This window comes from Protopterus annectens, chromosome 11.part0 (genome assembly GCF_019279795.1).
Source record: "Protopterus annectens isolate FY-2018-M chromosome 11.part0, PAN1.0, whole genome shotgun sequence".
Lineage (NCBI taxonomy): Eukaryota > Metazoa > Chordata > Ceratodontiformes > Protopteridae > Protopterus > Protopterus annectens.
In genome coordinates this window covers 1,104,414,525-1,104,440,065 of record NC_056745.1, presented here as the reverse complement: position 1 = coordinate 1,104,440,065, position 25,541 = coordinate 1,104,414,525, and the positions used below count along the sequence as shown (strand labels likewise).

At 38.1% G+C, this 25,541-nt stretch overlaps 1 protein-coding gene across 1 annotated transcript in view; it reads right to left on the bottom strand.

Annotated features, from left to right (window-relative positions):
- The window catches only part of RERG (RAS like estrogen regulated growth inhibitor), an 865,035-nt gene that overhangs the window by 150,638 nt on the left and 688,856 nt on the right, over positions 1 to 25,541 (bottom strand). Inside the window, exon 3 of the mRNA XM_044088443.1 lies at positions 14,917 to 14,973. Within this exon, the coding sequence (XP_043944378.1) occupies positions 14,917 to 14,973 (57 nt within the window). The remainder of the gene's footprint in view (positions 1 to 14,916; positions 14,974 to 25,541) is intronic.

Below are 25,541 nucleotides of genomic sequence, written 5' to 3'. Positions count from 1 at the left end.
GTACACATCACATGTGTGGTGGTACAGGTTAAGTAGTCACAAGGTATGCATTGGTACACATCTCATTAGGGTTCTTAGAAGTAAATTGAACATAAGTTGTACTGTGATAAATCTAATGTGAAATAGTAGAGGTGATGTAACCATAAGATGTGCAATAGTATACATCCCCATGAAAGGTGGTAGAGATGAATAACCTCATGTATGGGAAGCTCTACCCCCAACAGTGTAGTATTCTGAACCAGACTTATGTGTGTGCTGTGATGGTTGTAAGCTTCTCATGCAAGGTATGTTAGGACATTCTCATATGTACTGAAATCATGCATTTGCTAACAGTCAGTCTCATCTTGTGCAATGCAGGCACAGATAGTTCTTAAAAGAATGACACCTTGTTAAACTGGCACATGTGGCTGACCTCTCCTGTACCAAAGATGTTAGTAATTGGGGGCAGCTCTCACATCCATTCCCTTGCCCCTTGCCTCTTCCAGATCTTTCCCTCTTCTTGCTTTAATTTGTCTTTCTGCAGTATTACAGTGCTAATTTCCAGAAGTACCTTTTGCTGTCTTACAATTCTTTACTATCACAAAAAAAAATGTTGTTTCTGCAGTACCATTGTGATAGTTCCTTTCGGTAGCTCAGTACTCAACTGTGAAGACAACAGTGATTCCTTCACACCTTATATTTTGATATGCTCTGATTACAATCTTCCCTACAAGTGCAACTCCACCCAAAGTCCTCATTCAGGTTGCCCCTGACATACATTGCTGTATCCAGAATAAGCAGTGCAGATATAATGCCTTCTGCTGCTTATTCAGTTGTGATCAACTGTTTTCAGATGGATGTTTGAGACACATTTAGGGTGCCTACTAAATGCAATTTGTTTGTGTTACATGCATTCAAATTGTAGTATGGTTGCCCTGAGTAGTATAATGCTCTGCAGCAAGCACTGCATAGTTGCAAAGGGAGATGCAATGCCCCTTAGGTCACGGCTTAGCATACTTGGCTCCCAGGATTAGATGCACTACTGTAACTCTTCTGTTCAGCTGCCTTGTGTCACATATGTTGGTGAGGATGACATATTTGTCAGCTCAGGGTATCAGTTTTCTCTTGTTGAACAGGCTCTGGCTTGCTGCCCTTATTTGTACAGAATCCAACATGTAGTCTTACATGCTCAATGTTTGAGGTTCTTATTAAGTAGTTAATCATCAGAAGACGGCTTTAAGACAACTCTAAAACATGAGGCAGCATGCATGTAGTAGACAAAGGCTATGGGAATAGACATTTGTCATAATAAGTGACATATTCAAAAGCCTAGCCATTTCCTACTTCACTTATCTGTTGCCTGTCAAAAACTCCCAGAATGTAAGACAGGTGTATGACTGTTGCTGTCAGCTTTTAATGATAAAAAGCTAAAAACAACATTTTGAGACTGCTCACACAGAATATCAAAATAAAAAAGAGCATTAATCATACTGGCTTTCAACACAAGTAGCTATTGCACATGATGATTCTCCCTGAACAGAAGTATCATAAACCATAATAAGCAGTACTGCTGTGTGTACACTGAAAAAAAATACTAAATGTATGCTTCTTATTAGAGATGGCTCTCCAGGGATGAGTTCACAGCATCTTATGTGGCTACCTGATATACAGTGGTAATTGGATGCACCACAAGGCATCCTTTGAGGTCCTTCTTTACTCCTAAGAAAATAACTGTTTCCTAAGATACTCCTGGTCATTTAAGTCCCACTAGCCAGATGACACAGAAAGAAAGAATGTTCAATGGACAGATATTAATGCTGCAAAGCAAGAACTCCAAATTATAATCCCACTGAAGTGATCTAGGTAAGTAGAATTCCAGTGGCGAACATGGCTATTAAAGTACAATTCCCATAGACAAGGTAGCTGTCATGCTCTAGTCATGGGGTGAAGAGGTAATTGAAGACACTGCTCTGTAGGGACTTTACATCTTCAACACTCAATATTGTTGAGAGTAAACTAAGATAGCATTATCATGCAAAGCGGGTACTGTAAAATTACTAAGCAGCAACTTTTATGTGCTGCATAGGAAAAGACTTAACAGTAGTCACTGGCAGATCAAGAGAACTGTGCAACAGAGAGCAATGATATAAGAGAAGGATTAGTGCTTTAACCATTCCTATTATGATATTAGTCACATTCGACTTAGAGAATAAGAGAAATGTACTTGCTGATGATATCCAGACTGGCACAATGGTCACAGGCACTGGTCTCGTTGAGTCTTGATATGGTATAATGTCCTAGACGAAACTGCAACTTGAGTTAAATATTCCTTCCAGGCTGAGCCAAGATGTTTTATCCATTTAATGTCTCCTGCCTAAATGTTGATCAAGCAGCTTGGCAAAACAGTGGAATGGTGACAACACAATTATGATATCAGTATCATGATGAGGAATTTAAAACCTAGCACTAAGCATCAGCATACCTCACAACTGTCCCTGATTTTTAGGGATGTCCCTGATTTTGACTCAAATTTAGATCTGTTTTTCATAATCCCTTCCTAAAACTGATTAAATGCTGAGATACTAATGTAGTGGGAATGAAAAAAAAATGCTAAAAAACAAGCACAGACTTTAAAAGTGGTTTTAACAATTCAGCATGGAATTGTGAGTGAAATATCATGCAGTGAGGAACATATACTGAATGATATAATGGAGTACAACAGAGCCAGAGGAAGCAAAATTATGAAGCAGGGCAGTTCATGTAGGGCAAACTGAGTAATGAATTATAATAATAGGAAAAAAAGAAAAGTAAAATTAGAGAACATGCCCTAGCAAATAGATGGTAACAATAGCTAATAGGCTAACAAAGTGAACTGCATTCTGCTAAGAAAAGGTTGATATACCATAATATGCAAAATGCCTGACTCTGAGCGGGTTACTTAGTTAGGTAGCATGATAACCTTGTGGTTGGGAACTCTCTTTCATGTTTCCAAGGTCCAGGGATTCTGTCCCGGCCTTTGGTCTTGATCTATGTGGCTTCACATTATCTCTGTGTCTATGATGGTTCTTTTGCTTTTTTATCCTGAAAATGATGCATATATATTGCATTTATTCTTGCTTTTATTGTCAGGCTTGTAGCTGAAAAAAGACTAGAATAGTTACAAAAATACCAATAAATAAAATATTGCTGGGCTTTACCCAGAAAATGCTTCAATAAAAAGATAAACAAAGGTCTGTTTGCCAGGATACCCGATTCAAAAGTAATAAAGCCATGAATAGCCTCTACCTGAAGTACAAGTGATCCAATGATACTTATTAAACTAGTACGGACTGATGGTAGATTGCCCAGTCTAAAATTGACAGCCAGCAGGCAGTGAAAGTGAAAGTAGTCTACTTTGAGGGGCCATTTCTAGCACTCCATGCTTGATTGCAAGCACGGGCCTATATTACATGAACGAATGATCAAAATGTCGAGTACAACATACTCTACACACTTTGATCAAACGTTCATGTAATCGGAGACTTCAAATGTTGAAATTTGGAGTTCCAAAATGTTTTGGTCGGCCTTGCTAGTGAGTGTAGCATGTGACGTAAACACGCTACACTGTTTGGAATGGCTAGGTTAGAGGCTGCTTTCTTCAATATACCAACTCCGAGATCATTGTACATTGGGGAAAGGGCAACTTCCCAGTAATTGCTTGTGTAAGAAGTCGCTTTGCGATTACCGGGAAATTTCCCTTTCCCCAATGTACAGAGATCTCGGAATTGGTATATTAAATTAAGGGGGTGTGGGGGGTGAAGCCCCCCACTTTGTTTTAAAAGTATGTGTGTTTGTGTAGGTGTTTAAGTGTTTAAATGGTGTGAGTGTGTAGGGGTTTGTATGCATTGGTTGCATGTGTGTTTGTTGTATGTTAGTATAGGGAAGGTGTGGAACAAACAAAATCTTTCGATTTTGTATTTTTCAGGGATTGTAGGTTTTGATTACATGAACAAGCGATCAAAGTGTGTCGAGTATGTTGTACTCAACATTTTGATCATTCGTTCACGTAATATAGACCCTGCAAGCACATAGTCATTGTCTCCCAGGAAGACAGTAACCATCTGGAAGCAGGGAGTGAAGTGCAAAGGGAGGAATCAGAGGCGTAGCTGACTCACCTAGGGACTGTTGCTGTTCCTCAGTAGAAATCTAAGTTAATTTCCTTTCCTCTTAACTTCCTATGAGAAAAAGAAGCATGAAGTGCTCAGGTGCTTAACCCTAGAAAGTACAGTTGTGTACTCTTACCATAAATGTAGATGTTCAAGTGTATTCACTGTTGCAGTCATTACATTTGGGGTAATCCTGCTGGCAGGTTGCCCTCAGTCAGCCTGAATTCCAAAGTCTTGGGTCCTGCGTCTGCTGCTGTCGCCCATTCCCTGATGTCAGGTCATCAGGGGTATAAAAGATGCGGCTGACGCCATTTTCTTTAGTTTTTCTTGCCCCAGATGTCAGGTGCCCCCTAAAAGGGTAGTCAAAATTTATATATATATAAATACATGCACCAATATAAACTTTACCTTCATCTACCAGCAAATACACCACATAGGTTGTATAAATCAGAGAAGGAAAGATAGGTTCCATCAGAAGAAAAGGGGGATGGTGGGTGGGTAACCTGGACTGCAACAGTGAATACACTCGAACATCTACATTTATGGTAAGTGTACACAACTGTACTATGTTCTTTGTGTTTCAGTGTTGCAGTCATTACATTTGGGTAGAGTCCCAAAGCTATGGATGGGAGGCTGGAGCTAAACAGCATTAGGAGCAGCTATGAGGCCCTGCAGAACTGCAGTGGCAAAGCCTGCCCTGGATTTAGAGTAGAGTGGCAGATGATAGTGCTTTGTAAAGGTGTGCGCTGAACTCCAAGTAGCAGCCTCTAAAATGTCCTTGGTTAGCACTCCCCTGAGAAAGGCTGCTGAAGTGGCTGCAGCTTTGGTTGAATGTGGCCTAATGCCCTTAGGCACTGGCTTGCTATAGTGTAAGTAGCAGAAACGAATGCAGTGGCCTATCCACTTTGAAATAGTCTGCTTTGAGATAGCCTTTCCTTGTGATCCTGCAGCATATGACCCTAGTAATTGCTCTGTCTTTCTGAAAACTTTGGTTCTGTCTAAGTAGAATCTAAGCTGTCTGTGAATGTGCAAAGAATGCAGAATTCTCTCCCCCTTGTTCTGTGGATTTGGATAAAATGTTGGCAGATGAATACTTTGGTTAAGAGCCACACTGGACACCGCCTTAGGCATAAATGTTGGGTTTGTCCTCAGAGAGACCCTGTCTGGATAAAAAATGATAAAAGGTTCCACAGCCGTGAGTGCCTGTAGCTCTGAAACTCGTCTTGCAGAAGTTATTGCTAGGAGCAGAGCTGCTTTCCAAGATAAAAACTTTATATCAGCAGTAGCAGCTGGCTCAAAAGGAGGCAGGGTGAGTTTTTCAAAGACATAGTTGAGGTCCCATGCAGGCATTGGTGATCTCCTTGGAGGCCTTAAATTTTTGGCTCCTCTAAGGTACTGTTTTAATAAGGGATGAGAAAAGATGGGTGGCTCTGTATTGTAATGAGCTGAAATGGCAGAGGCATGAATTTTAATAGATGAAAAAGATAGGCCTTTGTCCAGCATATCAGTTAAGTATTGCAAAATCTTAGGAATATTTGGCACTGCTTTATCAGTTCCTTGTGCCTGGTTCCAAGCACAGAATCTCTTCCATTTTCCAGCATAGGATTTTCTAGTACTAGTCCTTCTGGCCTCCAAAATGACATCCATCATAGCTTTACCGAGAGGTGTGTTTTGTATGACTACATTATCCGCCATGCTGCCAGGTTTAAAGTCCTGAGTGTGCAGGATCTGATTGTTTTGCTGGGACAGTAGATGAGGTATTTGAGGTAAGGCCCAAGCTGGCCATTGAGACAAGTTCTTTAGGATTGGAAACCAGTACTGGCGGGGCCAGTCTGGGACAATCAGTATCATTTTTGACTTTTCTTGTCTGACCTTTAGGAATACCTTGGGGAGGAGAGGCAGAGGGGGGAAAGGCATATACTGATAGGTTTTTCCAGCTGAAAGATAGGGCGTCCACCCTCCATGCTTGTCTGTAATAAGTCCTTGTGCAGAATATTTTTAACTGGTAGCTATGAGGGGAGGCAAATAGATCTATGTCCGGGCATCCCTATTTCCTTGTTATAATGCTGAAGACTTGTGGATCCAGCTGCCACTCATGGGGAACCATGATCTTTCTGCTTAGTTCGTCTGCCAGAGTATTTTTCCTTCCTGTCAGGAATTGTGCCTGCAGATGTACTTGGTAAGTTAATGCTGTGTCCCACAAAGTCATGGCTCGTCTGCAAAGGGGGTAAGAATGTGTGCCCCCCTGCTTGTTTATGTACCACATGACCATGGTGTTGTCTGTCTTTATCAGTAGTTGTCCCGGATGAAGTAGGTCCTTGAAGGCTGTCAGGGCATTCTGAACAGCTAGCATCTCCTTTTGATTGATATGTAGATGCATTTGGGTTGAGGACCATGTGCCCTGAATGCATCTTCCTGCCATGTGGCCCCCCCCCAGGCATAATCTGATGCATCCATTGTTAGTGTCTGCCTGGCTGGGGGTAATGTGAATGGATGTCCCTTTTTTTGGTGACAAGTCTTAGCCCACCACTGAAACTCCTGTTGTAGGCAGGGAATAAGAGTAATCATTGTTTCCAGGCTGTAGCAATGTTGAGTCCAAACACTTTTTAGGTACCATTGAAGTTTCCTCATATGCAGTCTTGCATATGGAATTAGTAAGATGCAGGATGCCATGAAGTCCAAAGCCTGCAGAATTTTTCTTGCAGATAACTGCGCCTTTGTTGCCAACATTTTGAAATAGGTAGTCAGTTGCCTTTGTTTGTCTGGCGTGAGATAAGCCATCTGAGCAGTTGTATTTAAGCTTGCACCCAGGAATATTATCTCTTGAGAGGGTACTAGTTTTGATTTCTTTTCATTGACTGTGTACCCTAGGCATGTTAGAAGTCTTTTTACAAACACCAGATGCTGTAGAAGAATGTCCGTGTTCTCTGCTTGAATTAGGCAGTCGTCCAAGTAAGGATATATTTCTATTCCTCTTTGTCTGAAGAATGCAATTACTGGTGCCAGGCACTTTGTAAAAACCCTGGGTGCAGTAGATAAGCCAAAGGGCAGTGCAGAGAATTGGTAATGCATTGAGCCAGCCTTGAATCTGAGGTATCTTATGCATAATTGTCTGATTGGGACATGCAGGTATGCCTCTTTTAAGTCTAGAGTCATCAGCCAAGCGTTCTTGCCCAGCAATATTCCTGATCAGAAGAGGAATCAGAAGAAATAGAAACCTGATCTGAAGATTCATAGTCAGTCTCTTGCCTAGGCCTCTTATCAGGAGGGGGATGGGAACCCCTGATCAAGGTAATTAAGTCTTTGGCCATTTTCAGCATCTGTTTTTTGGGCATAGAGGCCTGTCCACATGGCTCTTGAGTTTGTTTCTTTGCTTTAGAAGGTGCTTTAGTCTTTGCCTTTGAAGCTGAGGTTGGCTTAATGTAAAGATGTTTAGGTCTGAATACACCTTCAGAAGCCGGTTCCTGCTCAGTGGCTCCGGACCCATCTGAAGGAATAGTATCCAAGGCTCCAATACCTTGAGTTTCCAGCGGCATGGCCGACTCCACATGGATGTTGATAGCGGGCTGCAACTCTAAAGTAGCGGGTGTCAGGGGCTACGAAAGCACCTCACTGAGAACCGGCAAACTGGCGACTGGCTTGGGAGAAGCTTCGTCGTTGGTTTTGGGCCTTGGTTGTCTATCTCTCTCCTTTTCTTTGCATTTTTTGTGAACTCCGGTAGTCGGATGGCTATCCGACAACATTTCTGGATAATTAAACCGGCGTCCAAAATAGTTTAAAGCAAAATCATACCGACGCTTAATAGTGCATTGGTTAAATCTAGCACAAAACCGACAACCAGCAACGGTGTGATCAGGGCCTAGGCAAGGAATACAGTAAGAGTGAAAGTCCTTATGAGGTATTTGCTTTCCACAAGAAATACAATTATTAACTTTTTCTGATATCGGTCTGGAGCAAGAAAAAAGTTTCCCCAATGGGGTACTTAGCTTTATAGAAGACTTCGGATCTGAAACTCAAACACGAAAATCTCAGGAGTTGGCCGACCAGCACTTGCGAACTGCTTCTGCTTCGGGCACCATGCAGCAAGAAAGACAAAAGAAAATGGCATCGGATGCATCTTTTATACCCCTGATGGCCTGACGTCAGGGAAGGGGCAACAGCAGCTGATGCAGGACCCAAGACTTTGGAATTCAGGCCGACTGAGGGCAACCTGCCAGCAGGATTAGCCCAAATGTAATGACTGCAACAGTGAAACAAGAAGAACATCACACAAGCACTACCAGCTCTCTTCATTTCAGAAATGCCTGTAAGGAAATGAAGACCGGTACTGCACTGTTGATCAAGTGGCATCTCCCAATCATGTCCACTAATACCTTGTGTCTGATGCAGCTTCCCCCTTTACCCTACCCTAGCTGGAAGAAACAAGTACTAAGAAGATAAGTAACTGGAGGTCATTCCATCAGGATCATAAATATACAACATGTCTGGACAGAACAGAGATAGGAAATGGACTCTACAGTAGAGATTAATAAATGTTAAAGGGTTGTTCCACCTGACTGCACTAAGGAGCTGCAGCATTGTAGCACAGTATATCCTAGAGTCAAAGGTTCAAGCCATGGTTCTGGGCAATGATTGTAAGGTGAGTGTAAGCAAGGTGAGCATCACAGCAGCATAAAAAGGTTCTATACATTCAACAGGATCAGGAAAAGCACCCAACAGTACCTTATACTGGGAGTAGAAGTCAACTAGGAACAAAGCTTTATTGGCCTGAAAATCAGAGCAATGGCATGGAGGTTAAAAGTGGGAAATGTAACATGCTGTTATAGAGATGAAGAATGCCCTTGTCAAGGGGTATTAAAAAGATATCACTGTCGAAATAGGCAACAGCAGTCTGTGACCTCAAGACATTTTAGTTAACATGCTCATAAGTATAGATAATAAGTAAGGAAGATTAAATACACAAAGTCTCAAGTGCATTTTTTTAAATAAAAACAAAAAATTAACTGCCAATGACATTGTATAAAAGGCATGTGCAGTCAAATATAAGGCATTCGTAGTTGATCATAGGGTTATGGCATGGCCTGTCCACTTGATCAGCCCAACAGACCTTTTCAAAGAAAGTTAATCAGACAATTAACTTATCAGGGTGAAGGGGGGCAATCTCCTGCTGTACCCATACAGCTGGCTGTACCCCATGGACCCCATTAACTAAATAACAGTTGTTTCTGGTAATTAGTAGTTTGATATTGGTACTTTTCATGAGTGGAGTTTCGTGTGGATGACTGTTACATCAGTTATTATTTATTTTATTTAAGATTGATTATTGTGGTGGTTCACTGACATCAATGGATCAGGGGACAGCTCAGGGGAATACAATCACAAATGCTTAATTAGATACAGTAAAAGTAAATACAAAGAACAATCCAGACAGGCTAAATTAACATTTATAAACACTGTAATGCACTTCAGGAGTGATAGCTAAGAAAAGTAATATAGTAGTATTCTTATTTATATGTGAACATACAATTAACCTTCAAAACCTGAATTGTTTTCTATAAGAAGATGATCTTCTTTTATTAAATTAATATAACACATAAAGGATTACACAATTCCCTTGAAAAAGATGCCATTGTACTCTAGATCTGGTTAAACAATAATAATTGTATAAGTAAGTGTACAAGGGTGCATGTTTGAAACTTCCTAATCCTAACTTGTACTCAAGGTTCATCAGATAAGAACCATTGCGGTCTTCCCCCACCCACAGTAACAGAACAAAAATAGCTCAATATCTGACTGGACCAGCACCTTAATAATACTGAAGCTATAGTGGAAAAAAGTACTTAACTAAAGCTGTTATACAAATTCTTGCATATCTTAACTACTGAAGGTAGGAAATCAATGGAAATAAATGCACATATTTTATGGGTGAGTACTCACAACCTATCCCTATTCCAATATTTATACAGAATATATTCCTACGTTAAAGTACAGAAAATTAAAAAACAATTTTATACACCCAACAAGTGTCAGATATAGATAGAAAAGGACAGTCTGCAGCACCAGTTTGCCTTATAGGTACAGTGAAAAAATGTTATATTGCAGTAAATCCTGGAGGAATAGAAAAGAAGATTCAGTTAAAGCGACATTTTTATTTGGGTCTCCTACACACAGATTTGGTGGTAAAACATAACTTAAAAACATCAGTTCTTCTCAACAGTTTTCGGTAAAACATAACTTAAAAACATCAGTTCTTCTCAACAGTTTTCGGTAAAACATAACTTAAAAACATCAGTTCTTCTCAACAGTTTTCGGTAAAACGTAACTTAAAAACATCAGTTCTTCCCAACAGTTTTCGGTAAAACGTAACTTAAAAACATCAGTTCTTCTCAACAGTTTTCGGTAAAACATAACTTAAAAACATCAGTTCTTCTCAACAGTTTTCGGTAAAACGTAACTTAAAAACATCAGTTCTTCTCAACAGTTTTCGGTAAAACATAACTTAAAAACATCAGTTCTTCTCAACAGTTTTCGGTAAAACGTAACTTAAAAACATCAGTTCTTCTCAACAGTTTTCGGTAAAACGTAACTTAAAAACATCAGTTCTTCTCAACAGTTTTCGGTAAAACATAACTTAAAAACATCAGTTCTTCTCAACAGTTTTTGGTAAAACGTAACTTAAAAACATCAGTTCTTCTCAACAGTTTTCCTAGTTTCTTCATGCAGAGTTTGTAATAAAATAAGACTTACAAACATTTGGCTTTTTTAACAGTTTTCTTGAATTCTTCACACAGAGGGTTTGTGTTAAAATAAAACTTTCAAACATCAATCATTTCCAATAAGCTTTATCTCCTTAGCCACTATTCTGTAAGCTAAAAGCTCAAACCAAGTATATCAACGATACCTTCATCCTTCACAAGCACATAATCTCTTGGAATCTCCTCTGCCAAATCTACTTTCTCTCAGACGAGGGCTCAAGAATCTAAATTTTAGCAGAAGTTATGATGCTTGTGTAGCTGATTCCTGTTAACTTCCTGTCTGCTCCTGTTAAATGGCAACCCTTGTGTATTACAGCAGTGCTTCATTGGTTCAGTATCTGGTTTAGCAGTCATAATACTTACACATGGAATATTATTGTGATCCTATATCTAAGCCCGGATAAGAACGCATAACCAGAAGAGCTAATATTCTCTTAAATTCATTAATATTTAAACTACTTAATAACAGCTATTTCCCTCATTCTGCTTATAAACTTAATATAAAACAACCCCCATACTCACTATGGAACTATGACTGCATACTTTGGTTAGAATTTCTACTCCCCTTTAATCTAGCCAAAGGATCAAAATCTTTTTTCAAGCTAACATCAGTAAACTGACATGCTTTACTTTGGGATTACCTGGGGATTTCAGACGCACTGTGGAATAGCCTGAATTTACCTGAGAACATAACAAAGTTTTCAGGACCTTGGTCAAACAGGGATATTGGCTTTATGAGCACATTCTGCTGAATCTGGGATCTCTGCTGTTTACACAAAACTACCATCAAATTTACTAATCCATGTTTATATTGTTATTGCTACACAAAATTACACATACATTCATATTTAATCATACGATTTAATGCATATATAGAGATATGCACCTACACAGTATACAAAGTACTGCCAAACCTACCATCAAAATTATTTCTATTAACTTTGGAAAATATATTATTTTTATTGCATAACATATTTCTGTTTCATAGTATGTGGTTGTGATTTCCAACACAGGTCATAAGTAAAAAAAAGTCTTTGTACCAGTTCCCCAACTTGGTTACAAAATGCAAGTAAATAAATATAATATAACATAATATTCTCAAAGGTTGAACAACCTCAGGGGAAGTTAGAATTTTAAATCACTGGCCTGATGATTGATCAGGATTCAATGCACCAGACAAATCCAAGATCACAGACATTGGCAGCATCAAAATAAAAAAAAAAAAAAACATATGAAAGAACATCAGTAAGAGAGTGTGAAAAGTGACAGGTTGCAAAGACACAACAACCCCTACAGAAGCAGAGGTCATCTAGTGGCATACCTATGTGAAGGTTATATTGAGAAATGTACTGTTAACAGGGGAGGAAAAATGATACAAGGGGGAAGAGTAGGGGGTAAGATACTGCTTTAAGACTGCCAGTGTGCATGCTGCAGGAAAACAAGGCAAACACAATAATATATGGAAAAATCTGGATATAAGGTACTTAACATAAACTTAAATAGTCAGAAGAGAGAAGGAAGATTGAGCCAGAGGTGGTTTGGTAACATCTGCTGCATGTCCTTTAAAGAGGGAAACTGGTCTGGCCACTTTATTGTTGAATGGGAGAGAGAGCACCCGTGGTTGACAAACAAGTAGTCATAGGCAGTTAGATCCAAGGGCAGGGAGTGAATAATATATATATATATATATATATATATATATATATATATATATATATATCTATATATATATATGTAGATAGCCATTAGTTTGGTCACAGACTGCATTGATCATTGATCACAAGACAACTTTTCTGGTAACTTACTTTGCTTCGTGAAAGTTGTCAAATTATTTTATATTAGAACTTCATTCAGGGGGTTTTCTATTTCACTGTGGTTGTACAACTGCAGAGTTAGTTTATTTACTTTCTGTGGCCTGAGAGGGTGGACCCCCACATAAGGGATGTAAATGTAAAGTTTTAAGTACTTTGTGGTGATTGCAAAGGTAACACATTTGTTTACATTTGTGATCACTTGTTTTAGACATGTTTTCCATTAGATGAAGGTAATAGTCAATGACCTTTTTGGCGTGTTTTCTGTCAAACTTAATCTGTGATTAAAACAAATATATATACGCACACACACACACACACACACACACACACACACACACACACACACACACACACACACACTTGTTTTATCCTGTTTGATCATTTTAGCCACTTCTACAGTCAGTTACTATTACAAAGGTTTCTGGCTGTTTTTTAGCATGTTGGTACCTGGCATGCTTATCTCACAGGGCACTAGAGTATGGCATGCTGTGGCTGTGACTTCTTTAACCCATCAGAAATGTGGGCTCTCACATCAATGATGAAACTGGCTGAATTGTTTTCTCATGATAAGTATGAGTAGATGTTAGCTTATAGGGTTCCTATAGTGTACGCACCTTCGTTTCTTCTCACATTTACATAGTGTTGATAGAGAATTCATACATGCACAATATCCAGGGAACACTTTGTTTCTGCCAACAGGGTTGAGAAACAATCCCTATATGTAAGCTATGTGCATTGATATTGTATATTTCTGTATGGAGATTCCCACACTGTATAGCACATGGTTAGAGTTCAGAATTATCTTAAAGAAACCAGGTTCAAGGAATCCCTTTGGGATGAAGGCTGATGTCTGCTAGAAAAAGAGGAAGAAGTCAGTGTGTAATGTCAAGAAGATGGCACTTTGGCTCACTTCAGAGTCTGGTAATAGGACATTATCAGGAAGTTAAGGAACACAGGCCACACCATTAAGACTGATTAAGATGTTTGCACATTTTGACAGATAGAGAGGGAGAGAATGATTAGCAGATCATTTACAGTGAGTAAAGAACCACCATTCATTCTGAGTCACAGCCTACATATCATAGCTCTCAGCCTTTTACCTCCAGAATCAGGGACAAATCCAGAAATTACCAGAGACATTCAGAGACAATTCTTCAGACATTATGACTATCAGGGACATTCAGAGACAATTTTTCCGACATTATGACTATTAACCTTGGAAGCTAACAGAATAAAATAATGTGAATTAACATGCACCTGCAGAAGTGTGCAGCTCTAATTATTGTCATTATGTATTACTTATAATCCATGACTCCTTTTTTCCCACACAAAATGAGGAGAATTAAAAATTGAATTAAGTCTTCACAGTCACCGACCGGTTTAGGCATTGAAAAAGGCCTTTGGCTAAAATCAGTCTGTGACTGTGAAGACTTAATTAAAGTCTTGCTTCTCTTCATTTTGTGTTCTGGCTGCTTTTTTGGTATTGGGTTCGTCTTTTTGAGCCATTGCACTTACCGTCCGAGTGGAAGATCTAGTTGTTGGAGAGACCTTTTTCTCACAATCACAAGTTTTATAAGGGATTTGGAATGAGAGTGGGAAAAAAATGAGTCGAAATCAGGACCTCCCCTGAAAATCAGGGACAGTCGAATGGTATGCTACACATTATAGCTACTTCTTCTGCATGCTTAGACAATATCCCTGCCAGGAATAATGTTTTCCTTCACACAGCATTAAATCATCCCATGTTGAAGATATATATATATATATATATATATATATATATATATATATATATATATATATATATATATATAATCAGTATATCTCCTCAGCCAAAAAACATGATTGCACTGTTAAAGAATGTTCCATCATATTAAAAGATGATAGGGATTGGGTCCCAAATCTATGAAGCCTGCATCATGACTTCAGCATTGACAGAAGCCATGCAACGTGTTGTTATTTTTCATTTATTCTCTCATACCTCACTGCTTAGATTATAATTTGCATCCAAAAGTGCTTTAGGCTTTAATTTTTTAGCAGCTATATTTGTATATTTACTTTGCTTGATTAGAACCACCAGTATATGCATCTGTCAATATATCAGAACCTGATGTGGACTAACTCAGATGTAACATTCCCTGAAGTGTCTTTATGTATAAATAAAATAAAATATGTGCTAATCATTTAATAGTGTTGCTTATTCCTTAGTAGATATTAACTTACCCAGTGTGGGGTCATACTCCCAGATGAACCTCTTCGTCAGAAACCTCACCACAATAGCTAGAAAGAAACAAAACAGATTAAGTGGATTGTTCAGCAGTGCCAGCCTGCTACACAGCTATCTTTTTACAGTTGTGTGGTTGTGCAGATTCTTACCATGTGCCACTTTGCATTCACAGACTGTACTTCGATCATAGAGCTGTGCACTCTCCCCACTGCTAGAATATAGAATATAACATGCTAAGCTGTAAAGCTTTTGATCATACTGAAAGCAGCTGACTTTTCATGATTTATCCTTGCTCTTTTAGAAAATGAACAAAATCAACAAGCTTTATACACTCTCCTTATGGTTAATAGAGTAGAAAAGTGGTTAAGAATACAAGCTGCAAATGTGTTGCATGTTTTATAATTTTGCTTCTCAGTTTGGGGACAGCATCACTTGCACACATGATATGTAACTGAGAAAGTCACTTGCTCACGTCACCCTAATTAAGCATTGGAAGTGAACTCCATATTACAAACCATTGTCTCATCCTCTTGAGTAGTAATAACATATCTCTTCATCTTCTGAGAACTCACTCTCTTTAGAGTGTCATGGGGACTCTAGAGGCATTCCCTGCAGCCAATGGGTTCAAGCACTTACATGCCTTAGAAGTGTTTAACAGGATAGTTAGCATTGCAATAAGCATTTGTCACACTGGACACATTTACTTTTTTCCTGGTCATGTCTTCCCTTTTAATTTCATGCATGTGTATTGGATATTAAGCTCTTGTTTTGGGGAAATGTCCTCTTAAATTGTACACTATGTCTTATATTGCATCTGCAAAGCTACACTTATATTTAAAAGCAAACAGTTTTCCTTTCTTATACAGAGTAACATCTAGGCTATACCAATGCAAATGTTATCATATATTTTCCATCTGAAGAGACAATCCTATTGTAAATAATGCTTGCTATGTTTGATAATAATTCTGACTGTATCTTCTTGCTCTTACATCACCATTCAGTCTATACTCGTAAGGTATGTATTACTATTAATATTGAATTGACTGCATCATACTGTGTCATCCATTGTAATTTCTTTGCTCAGATATCTGCCTCCTTTACACGTGAAACTGGTATAGTTAAAACTGTCTCTCTTCTTTGTTTTTTAAATTGTCTTTAGTACCACCAATCCTGTATGATCAGTACTGCCATTTTTCTAGCTAACCATACCCTGCTATTTTGTTAGGGTCTATGTTCGGCCATCAAATTGGCTAACCATCAAATGGCTGCACATCAAACAATAGGCATTGAAAGTTCACACAGCAAACTTTCATTTCATGACAGGGTAAGTACTTGTCCAACATTTCTCTGTCTCACACATGGAAGTGTTTCAAATCCACCAAGGAGGCTTTGCCCCCACACCCCCTCACTATATATACCAACTCCAAGACTATACTACAATGGAGAAAGGCAGCTATTCGATGGTTACCCCATTTGATGGTTGATAATAGACCCATTTTGTTGCATCTTTATATAGTGATATCTGCCAGTTACATGTGTACATCCATTTGGAAGTTATGCAGTGATTTTGCATTTTTTATTTTTATTGGATCACTTTTTAATTGGGTAAGTGGATACACCATTTTGTATCCTTTCTAGCTATTACCTAAACTGTATAAATACACTAAAATAGTAATACCAGATATAGACATTTGTAATTACAAAACTGTACACTGGGCATGAGTTATGGTACTTTGTAACATCAATATTTTTTCAGTGCTGCTTATAAATGATAATTATCACATTTCCCTACAATATTGTATATTATTAACTGCAGAGGGAGCTGTTGTAGAATGGTTGTTTCTACAAAGACATTTAAAAGCAATAGTTATTTTATTATGCAAGAAGTCTATGTTTAGGTAACAGTATGATTTCTAAAAAGAAGCTTTTGAGATACAAAGTTAGGATCGCAAGTAAACAACTAGTACAAGTTATTACTTAATGACTGTAGTTCTTTAAGGTAAAAGAGAACAAAACAAGCTGCAAAATACAACTGAACAATTCAAATTCAAACCATAGGAACTGTACCATGAAAATCTTCTTCTTTTTCTTTTGGCTGTTCCTATTAGGTGTCACCACAGCGGATCATATGTTTCCATTTCTTCCTGTCCTCTGCATCTTGCTCCATCACACCAACCACCTGCATGCCCTCTCTCACCACATCCATAAACCTTATCTTAGGCCTCCTCTTACCTGACAGCTCTATTCATAGCATCCTTCTTCCAATATAGCCAGCATCTGCCTCAGCACATGTCCAAACAAATGCAATCTCGCCTCGATGGCTTTTGTCTCCAAACCGTCCAACTTGAGCTGACCTTCTAATATACTCATTTCTAATCCTGTCCATCCTCATCACATCCAATGCAAATCTTAATGTCTTTAACTCTGCCGCCTCCACCTCTGACTCCTGTCTTTTTGTCAGTGCCTCCGTCCCCAACCCATATAACATAGCTCATATCAATACCATCTTACAAACATTCTCTTTCGCTCTTACTGGTACCCATCTGTCACAAATCACTCCTGACACTCTTCTCCACCCACTCCACCCTGCCTGCACTCTCTTCTTCACCTCTCTTCCACACTCACTGTTACTCTGAACTGTTGATCCCAAGTATTTAAACTCATCCACCTTCACCAACTCTACTGCCTGCATCCTCACCATTCCTCTGTCCTCCTTCTCATTCACACACATATATTCTGTGTTAGTCTTGCTGACCTTCATTTTACTCCTCTCTATAGCATATCTCCACCTCTCTAGGGTCTCCTTAACCTCTCACTACAGGTCAAAATGTCATCTGCAAACATCATAGTCCAGAACTGGACCACGAAAATACTCTTAAAATATCCACATTTATTTAATAAACATTAAGTGCCTTTGTCCTGCAAAGGACTTCATCAGAATGGAAAAAAAAACAGTGCAAGAAAAAGGCACATTATATACTCTTGAAACCCCTCCTACTTAATTGAACAAGTTAAGCTAATTAGTAATGAAACGTTAAAATTTAATGGCAAAGTGCTGAACACATTTAATACCTCTATGACAATCACTGATTGATAAACCAAGAAAGACACATAAAACCAAAGAAATTAATACACAAATTGAATAGTTTCAATCTGACCAAGATTAAACCCAGCAAAATAGAACCTAAGACCAAAAGCTTTGTGGATGTGAATAAAAAATGAATATTTATAATGTATAAGACCAAGGTCTCACTAAGCCATAGAACTCAGCAACAACAGAAACCAGTAATCAAAACTGTCACAGCATAACAGAAATAAAATTGAAAGTACAATAAAAAAACTCACATGTAAAAAGAAGCTGTAAGCCAGAAAATGCTACTAATAAACACCATGTCAATAAGACCAAGCCCATTTTTAGAATTTAGTTCTATTTGCCACCTTAGCTCTTTGAGTTCCAAGAGGTACTTCCAGGGACACCCCCCCCCCACCCCCGCCAGCCATTGCTCTCTGTGGAACTTGTTCATCTTAATATGTTAAAAAACAGCATTCTACTCATCTTTCCTTTCAACATCATACATATGCTGATAAATTCTAGTTCTAAGGGGCTTTACAGTTTTTTTTATATTGAAAGTGGAGCAGACTTGGCATTGTGTAATGTAAATTACCCCAGAGATTAAACAGTAAAATCTCTGTTTCAGGAAAACATCACCATAGCCTGCAATATTAAAAACAGAGCCCTCCTTAATAAATCCACATTGATTACAATGGGCACATTTCATTATGCAATAATTACAAGTAGTGGACATATTTTTTTTCTATAAGAGATGTAAATGATATGTCCTTCTTGAAACAATGCTAGGGGAGGGATCTAGGACTTGAAACTGTTCATCAGCCAAAAAGCTCCAGTATTTTTATAATCACAGACTTAATAACTACAAAGTCCAAATTAAATGTGAGAACTAGGGCTTTACAGTACTTACCTAAGGTCATAACTTGGACTTCACTACCAGAGCAAGAAATTCCTTTCCCAATTAAGGGAAATAAAATCAACTTGTCCTGTTTGATTGTAACCTCTCCCATAATAACATTAAGAAGGCTGGAGGCATAGCTCCATACCTCAGAAATATTTTTTATTTTAGTACTCTTCTGAAGAAAGGTTTCCTGTTGTGAAATCATGCAGGCAAGCCTAACCATCTGGCCCCTGACCAGCACCTTCTTTTGATGTAGCAGATGCCAGCTGGAAAAGTGCAGCAAAGAGTTAGACTAATTTGGCTTCCTAGAGATGTTTGATTCAAAACAACAATTATCTCTATTTTTTTAGAGATTGTAATATCTAGGAAGATAATTTGGTCAACAGAGTAATTCAAGGCAAAACTGCGAAACACAGTGCTGTCATTCAAGTAACAAAATTATTCATTGAGCTTTAAAAGGCCAGCAGTCCAGAAAATAATGATACCATCCAAGTAACAGCTGTAAAAACTCCACATGTTGCTGTAACTGGATTGAAAAACAAAATTACATTTCCAATGGGCCATCACTAGGTTGGCGAAGATCGAGGCACAGGTGGCTCCCATAGCTATCCTGGTACTTTGTCTAAAAAGCTGCCCCTCAAAATAGATGCAATTGTTCACCAGGACAATTCCCATTAATTCCATGAGTAGCTAGATTTTATTGTGGTCTAGTGTACTTTGAAAATACAAATAATCATAAAACCACCATCTTGACCCAAATTATGGGGAATAACCAAAAAGAGATCCTTGATGTCCATGGTGACAAAAATAATAGCATCACTATACATGCCTCTGGAAACTCTTTTCAAAAAGTCCCTTGAGTCTTTGTTAATTCTCTGCTATTGACCATGTTGACAACAATGGCCAGAGGGGTTTCTGGAAGGACCTCTTGGAGCTCAAAGAACTAAAGTGTCAACTAAAACTTAATCCTACCAATGGGCATGGACTTAATGACTTGGTGTCTGTTAGTAACATTTTGTAACTTAAGGCTTCTTTTTATATGTGATTTTTTTACTGTCCTTTCAATTTTATTTCTATTATGCTGTGACAGTTTTGATAACTGGTTTCTGCTGTTTCCAACTTCTACGGGGTAGTGTGGCCTTGGTCTTATACACTGTAAATATTAATTTTTATTCACATCCATTTTTAGTACATGTGCTTATTCTGTTTCAATCAAAGTTTTTGGTTCTAGGTTCAATTTTGTTGGCTTTGATCTTGGTTGGATTGAAACTGTTCAATTTGTGCATTAGTGTGCATTGTGTACAAATCAAACCTCAATACATTAACTAGGTGCTACAATAAAATTGCCAGATTTGCCACAGGATCAGCTTATAGAACCCATCACTGCCTTAACCTTCAATCGTTAGACTGGCTTGAACTACCCTATCAACTGCAATATAACCAACTAATAGTTGTTCACAAAATCCTCTACCAACCAGACAGCACACCCATACTGAAAAATATTATTACCCCCTACAGTAACCTAAAATCCCTTCACTCTTCCAAAAAAATTGCTAGTGCAAACTGTTAAAACCAACAATTCAGCTGGTAAATCACTATTCTCCAACTCTGCTGGTAAAAACTGGAACCTACTTCCTGCTGAACTCACCACTGACCCCTCCTTATCCCAATTCAAAAAATCCCTTAGGAAATACATAAAAATGCAGTGGCTTTGTCCCTCTGTACAAACCCTGACTAACCCCCACTCAAAATTAATTCATAAATGAGAACCTCATTACAGGAGTAAAACTCTGACTCTCTAACTGTTTAAAATTCTGTGTATCACCCACCTACTGGAAAGATTTAAAGTTAACACTACACCATGTATGATAACCACCTTTAATATATGTGTTTTCCTTTTTCAGATGAAATCTTTAACTATTTCTTTCTCAGGTACTTGCTTCCAACCTTTGCTGTGTGTATGTGAGAAAAACATGCACCTGTGTGTACATATCATTAAACAAATCTTAGTTTTTGTGATAACTCACTGTAATACTTTTACTGTATTTACACTTGTTTTTGTACATTTGGAGCCCCCTCCCCCCCAGGCCTCTGCTGAAAATGGACCTGTGTCGGACTTTCCCAGTTAACAAATGTAAAATAAAATAAATAAATAAATAAATAAATAAAATTAGCTTCTATGTGTCTTTCTTGGTTTATTAGTCAGTGTTTGTCGTACATGTATTAAATGTGTTTAGCACTTTGCCTTTAAATTTTAATGGTTCACCCCTAGTTAGCTTAACTTGTTCAATTAAGTATGCGAGGTTTCAAGAGTATATAAGGTGCCTTTGTACTGTCTCTGTTTTCTCATTCTGATGAAGTCACTTTGCAGGATGAAAGCCCATAATGTGGATTAAATAAATGTGAATTGTTTAAGAGAGTAATTTTGCTGTCCATTTCCTATGGTTCTGGTTTGAATTGTTTAAAGTAAAACCTATAAACAAGTACCTACCTTGTGACAAAAGGCTGATCCCAACAAGCATACTGCAGTATAAAGTGTTTAATGTATTTCAAACACCAGCAAAAACCATTGCTAAGGACACTTATTTTCCATAATACCAGGAAAAATACTAGTAAATCCCAAATTTGGCTGTCTGGATAGTGAAAACATGAGATTTTAATGGAAATAGCATTTTAGGTCAGGGCACTCATTCATCATAATCTGAATTTTTTCTTAAATTTATTACTTCTAACACTTGAATCAGTTTGTTAACTGAATGTTCTGTACTTAGAATCAGCTTTATGTTGCATGTCTGTAATAAAATTATGACTGGTCCCTTTAAATATGCTATCCTAGAAAGTTCAGACAGACTGGAGTTAGACAGCCATTTTAAGGAGATTAACCTTGAAGCAAGCAAGAATTTTAGAGGTAGTAAGGAACAGCTGCACATGTGGCACACCAGATAAATGACCTTTGGGTCTGAGGAGGATCCAGGGAGGAAAATCACTGGAATTATAAAGATCAGAAATAAAACAACCCAGAGGGTAAATATATGTGAGAAGGAAAATGATCTTGTACAGAAGAAGGCCAGCTGGACTTATTACTGCCTGGGACAGAAGGATAGCTAGGGTGGGCTGAAGAGGGCAATGGCCCCAGGCATAATGTGTAGGGTGAGCAGTTGACTGATGGAATTTTTTCAATGTTTTGTTCCTCTCATGAATTTTGAGAGTGGGCAATAGGTGCAGCATGATGGCATGGGGCATTAAGGCCTGGCATTCTTCTCTTCCTTATGACAGAAGAGAGTCATATCAAAGGTCAGACTTTTTTTTTTTTTGCTTCTCAAGTAAAGCCAAATTGGGTTGTGGCACCAGGTCTCAAATGAGACCACTACAGCTCTAGCCTGGGTACAAAGTGATGTTGCTTTGTTGTTGCTTGCTGCTAAAATTGAGGGTGAAGCAGTTTTGTTGTTCCTTGCTGCTGGAATGGAAAAGAGAGGTACACTGTTGTGTAGAAGTCTTTTTCTTGAGGTATAGTATGTATACAAACTCTTAATCTTCAACCTCCTCCTTGCTCATCTCCAGTCTTACCACTCAACTGTCCCCAGATGATTGCAGAATTTTTGCATACTGTTTTTTGGCCTGTTTCTCAGAAAACTGAGTATTGAAATCACTAAATAATGATAGACATTTCAGTTTCAGACTTCATACCCTTCATAAAAATGCATGCAAATGCAAAACTTATTGTTCTATCAATTTCTAACTTTATAAGAACAATATTTAAAATATGTCCCTGATTTCAGGCTTTTGGCCCCCTCTTTATTTTCAGATTTGTCCAGAACTCATGCACAAAGATTTTTGAGAGTTATGCCACCCACTCTGCATCTTTGTGAAATTCAAAGCCCTTCTATAATGACAAACATGCGATGGAATCAGGCAATGAGAAGCAAAGCCTTGGAGTTTCCTTTAGCTGACTGCAGGAACAATACAGATGCTCATAATGAAGCAAGAAATAGGGTACATATCCAAAGGCCAGCATGCTGATATCACTTTCACATACTGAAGTTAGTCTGATGGTCTCTCTAAGGTTTAATTTTAGCTATGTATCCAAGGTAAAGCTCAGGACATTTTCTGTGCTGTGTCCAGTTGAAAAGACAAACAGAGTTGAAGAGGAGTTTCCTAGTGAATAACTGATTGTGCATATACATCTATTAGGATTTAAAGATAGGCATTATTTCAGACCTCAAGGCCAGCAAAATGTACCATCTACATCTGCGATGCGATAAACAGTTGTCAGTCACCTACTAGACATATTCACAATCTCTAATACCTGACTTGAATTTATGTTTTCCTTCAACATTATTAACATGACAGCCATAGCATCATAACATCATTCCTTTCTGATAGCACTTCCATACTCCACTACTCCCTGTTTAAATGCTCTTAAAATGTTGCCTATATAAGAATGTCCACACAGGCATGATGTCGCATAAAACACCACACAGTCACCGCATAGTGTCGCAGTCTGCATATCATTACAATGTTCACAACCATCCTGCTCCTGGGTAAATAAAAATACTGTTTTCCATAATCTCCCTGCTGAAAGAACAATTCGCTCACTGTTATCTTCTCTATTTGTTACTTCTGACACATAGCTTTAGCTTTACTATAGTTATGCCATGGATGCAGACTTGTAATGTCCCCAGATTTGTGATCTTTTCAAGAATATGCCAAGATATGTGTACACAAGTCTCTACATTTTGGCATTTGCATCATATGCAGTCACAAATCAAACGTCTTTCTTATTTTCAGTCAAATACACTGTAATCTGGTCCTCATCAGACATTATTAATGCTTCCTGACAGCTCCTCCAATGAAATTGTAGTATCACTTTCCCTTTTCTATCCTTCATCATTTGTTCTTTCACTTCCAGTAAAGGATTCCTGCTACAGCCTCTCATTTCTGTTTAGTCAGACATAACATCCCATTTTAATATAACTATTTTACCATCTGTTATGGTTCTGCACAGCCTATTAAACTGTCCTTTGAGGAATGTTTCTATTCAGATCAACAGGATGCTCTCTGTTAACTTCTAAAGACCTATGTGCATCCATCCATCCATTTTCTGCATCCATCCATTTTCTTAAGATAACTTTTTCTACTCTCTGAGTTGTTTATTTGTATTGTTACAGAGAATATGTTACCCTCTGCAATTCATTGTAACTTAAAATTCTAGAGCTTTATGATTGTTTTTAATACGCAAATCTAAATGACTTCTATCTTCATCTCTCAACTGAAATTTAACAAATAAGACTTTTACAAAGCACACATGCATATGTATCTTAGCTTGCAATGCAGACTGACATATAAACTTCAACTTCCATAGTTGTATAAAATAGTTTGCATAACAGGGGGCCATTGCTGACCCCCTCCCCAATGCCATCAGACCTCATTGTTTGGTAAAGCATTTAATTTCAATGAGTATGTTATGTACAGTTTCTAAAATAAATTGCATATCCATACAACTTACTTAAGTTGTTTTATGATCTCCATTGTAGAGTAATTTCATATGGCTTGGACTTCCATGCCACCCTAAATTCAGTTGCCATTTTCTGTATTGATCAATTAATGTGTTCATTCATTCACTCATTCATTTTCTAACATTCACGTTATTTTCTAACATTCTCATTATCCTGTTCAGGGTCACAACAGAGCTAGAGTCATTCCTGGCACGCTACAAGTATTTTGCATAAAACTAATTCTGGAAGGGATGTCAGCATCTGCAGAACACATATACACACGCGCACACCAAAAAACAGCTCTGGATAATGCTGAGGATTACATTTCAAAACATCAGCATAATGATGGGATCTAAGAAGAAGCTAAGATTGCAAGACCTAATCGGACATAAGGAGGACATACAGACTCTGCACAGAAGATGCTTCAGCCAGGAATCAAACTAGAAAAGCCAAGGTAGTAAGGCAGTAATGCAAACTACTGCATCACCCATTTCCTGTAATGAAGGCTATGATTTAGACCTTGAAGCATGAATGACAGTCACATAAATGAGCATGCACACTTGTATAGTTTGCAAATGTAGACAAATTCTGCAATGCGTTACACTTTATATGATATTTGTTAGAAGAACCTCTGTCAGGAAGCTGCAAAATACTCTACAATTACAACAATTTAAGTATTGTTATCACCATTGTTTGTTACTTGTCACGATAACATTTTCACATATACCCTTTTAAACTCTCTAGCTGCCCGCAGCTTTACCCTTCCTATAGTTAAATCATAAAATGTTTCCAGTCTGAACATAGCTGTCTAAGTTGCTACATGTAAGCCCCACAGACTATAGGATTCCATGGCCTGTATTTCTGATCACCTCTTCAAAACATTGAAATCTACTCTCTTTTCAGAATGCAAGGGCATGTAATGGTATATTCAGCCAATCTTCCAAAGAAAAGTCAATATTTGAATCCAGGTCTCTAGCACAGTAACTAACAGTAAGTTAGGAATTAATAACTATATGTAAAAATTATTTTCCAGTGATCCACTGCTTCTATTCCACTTCTGTAGACAGGGCCTCTACATTCTCATATAAATGTAATACAATAATGGCTTAATGTTGGGCATTAAATATAAATATTTAATGCACAAATGATTTCAGA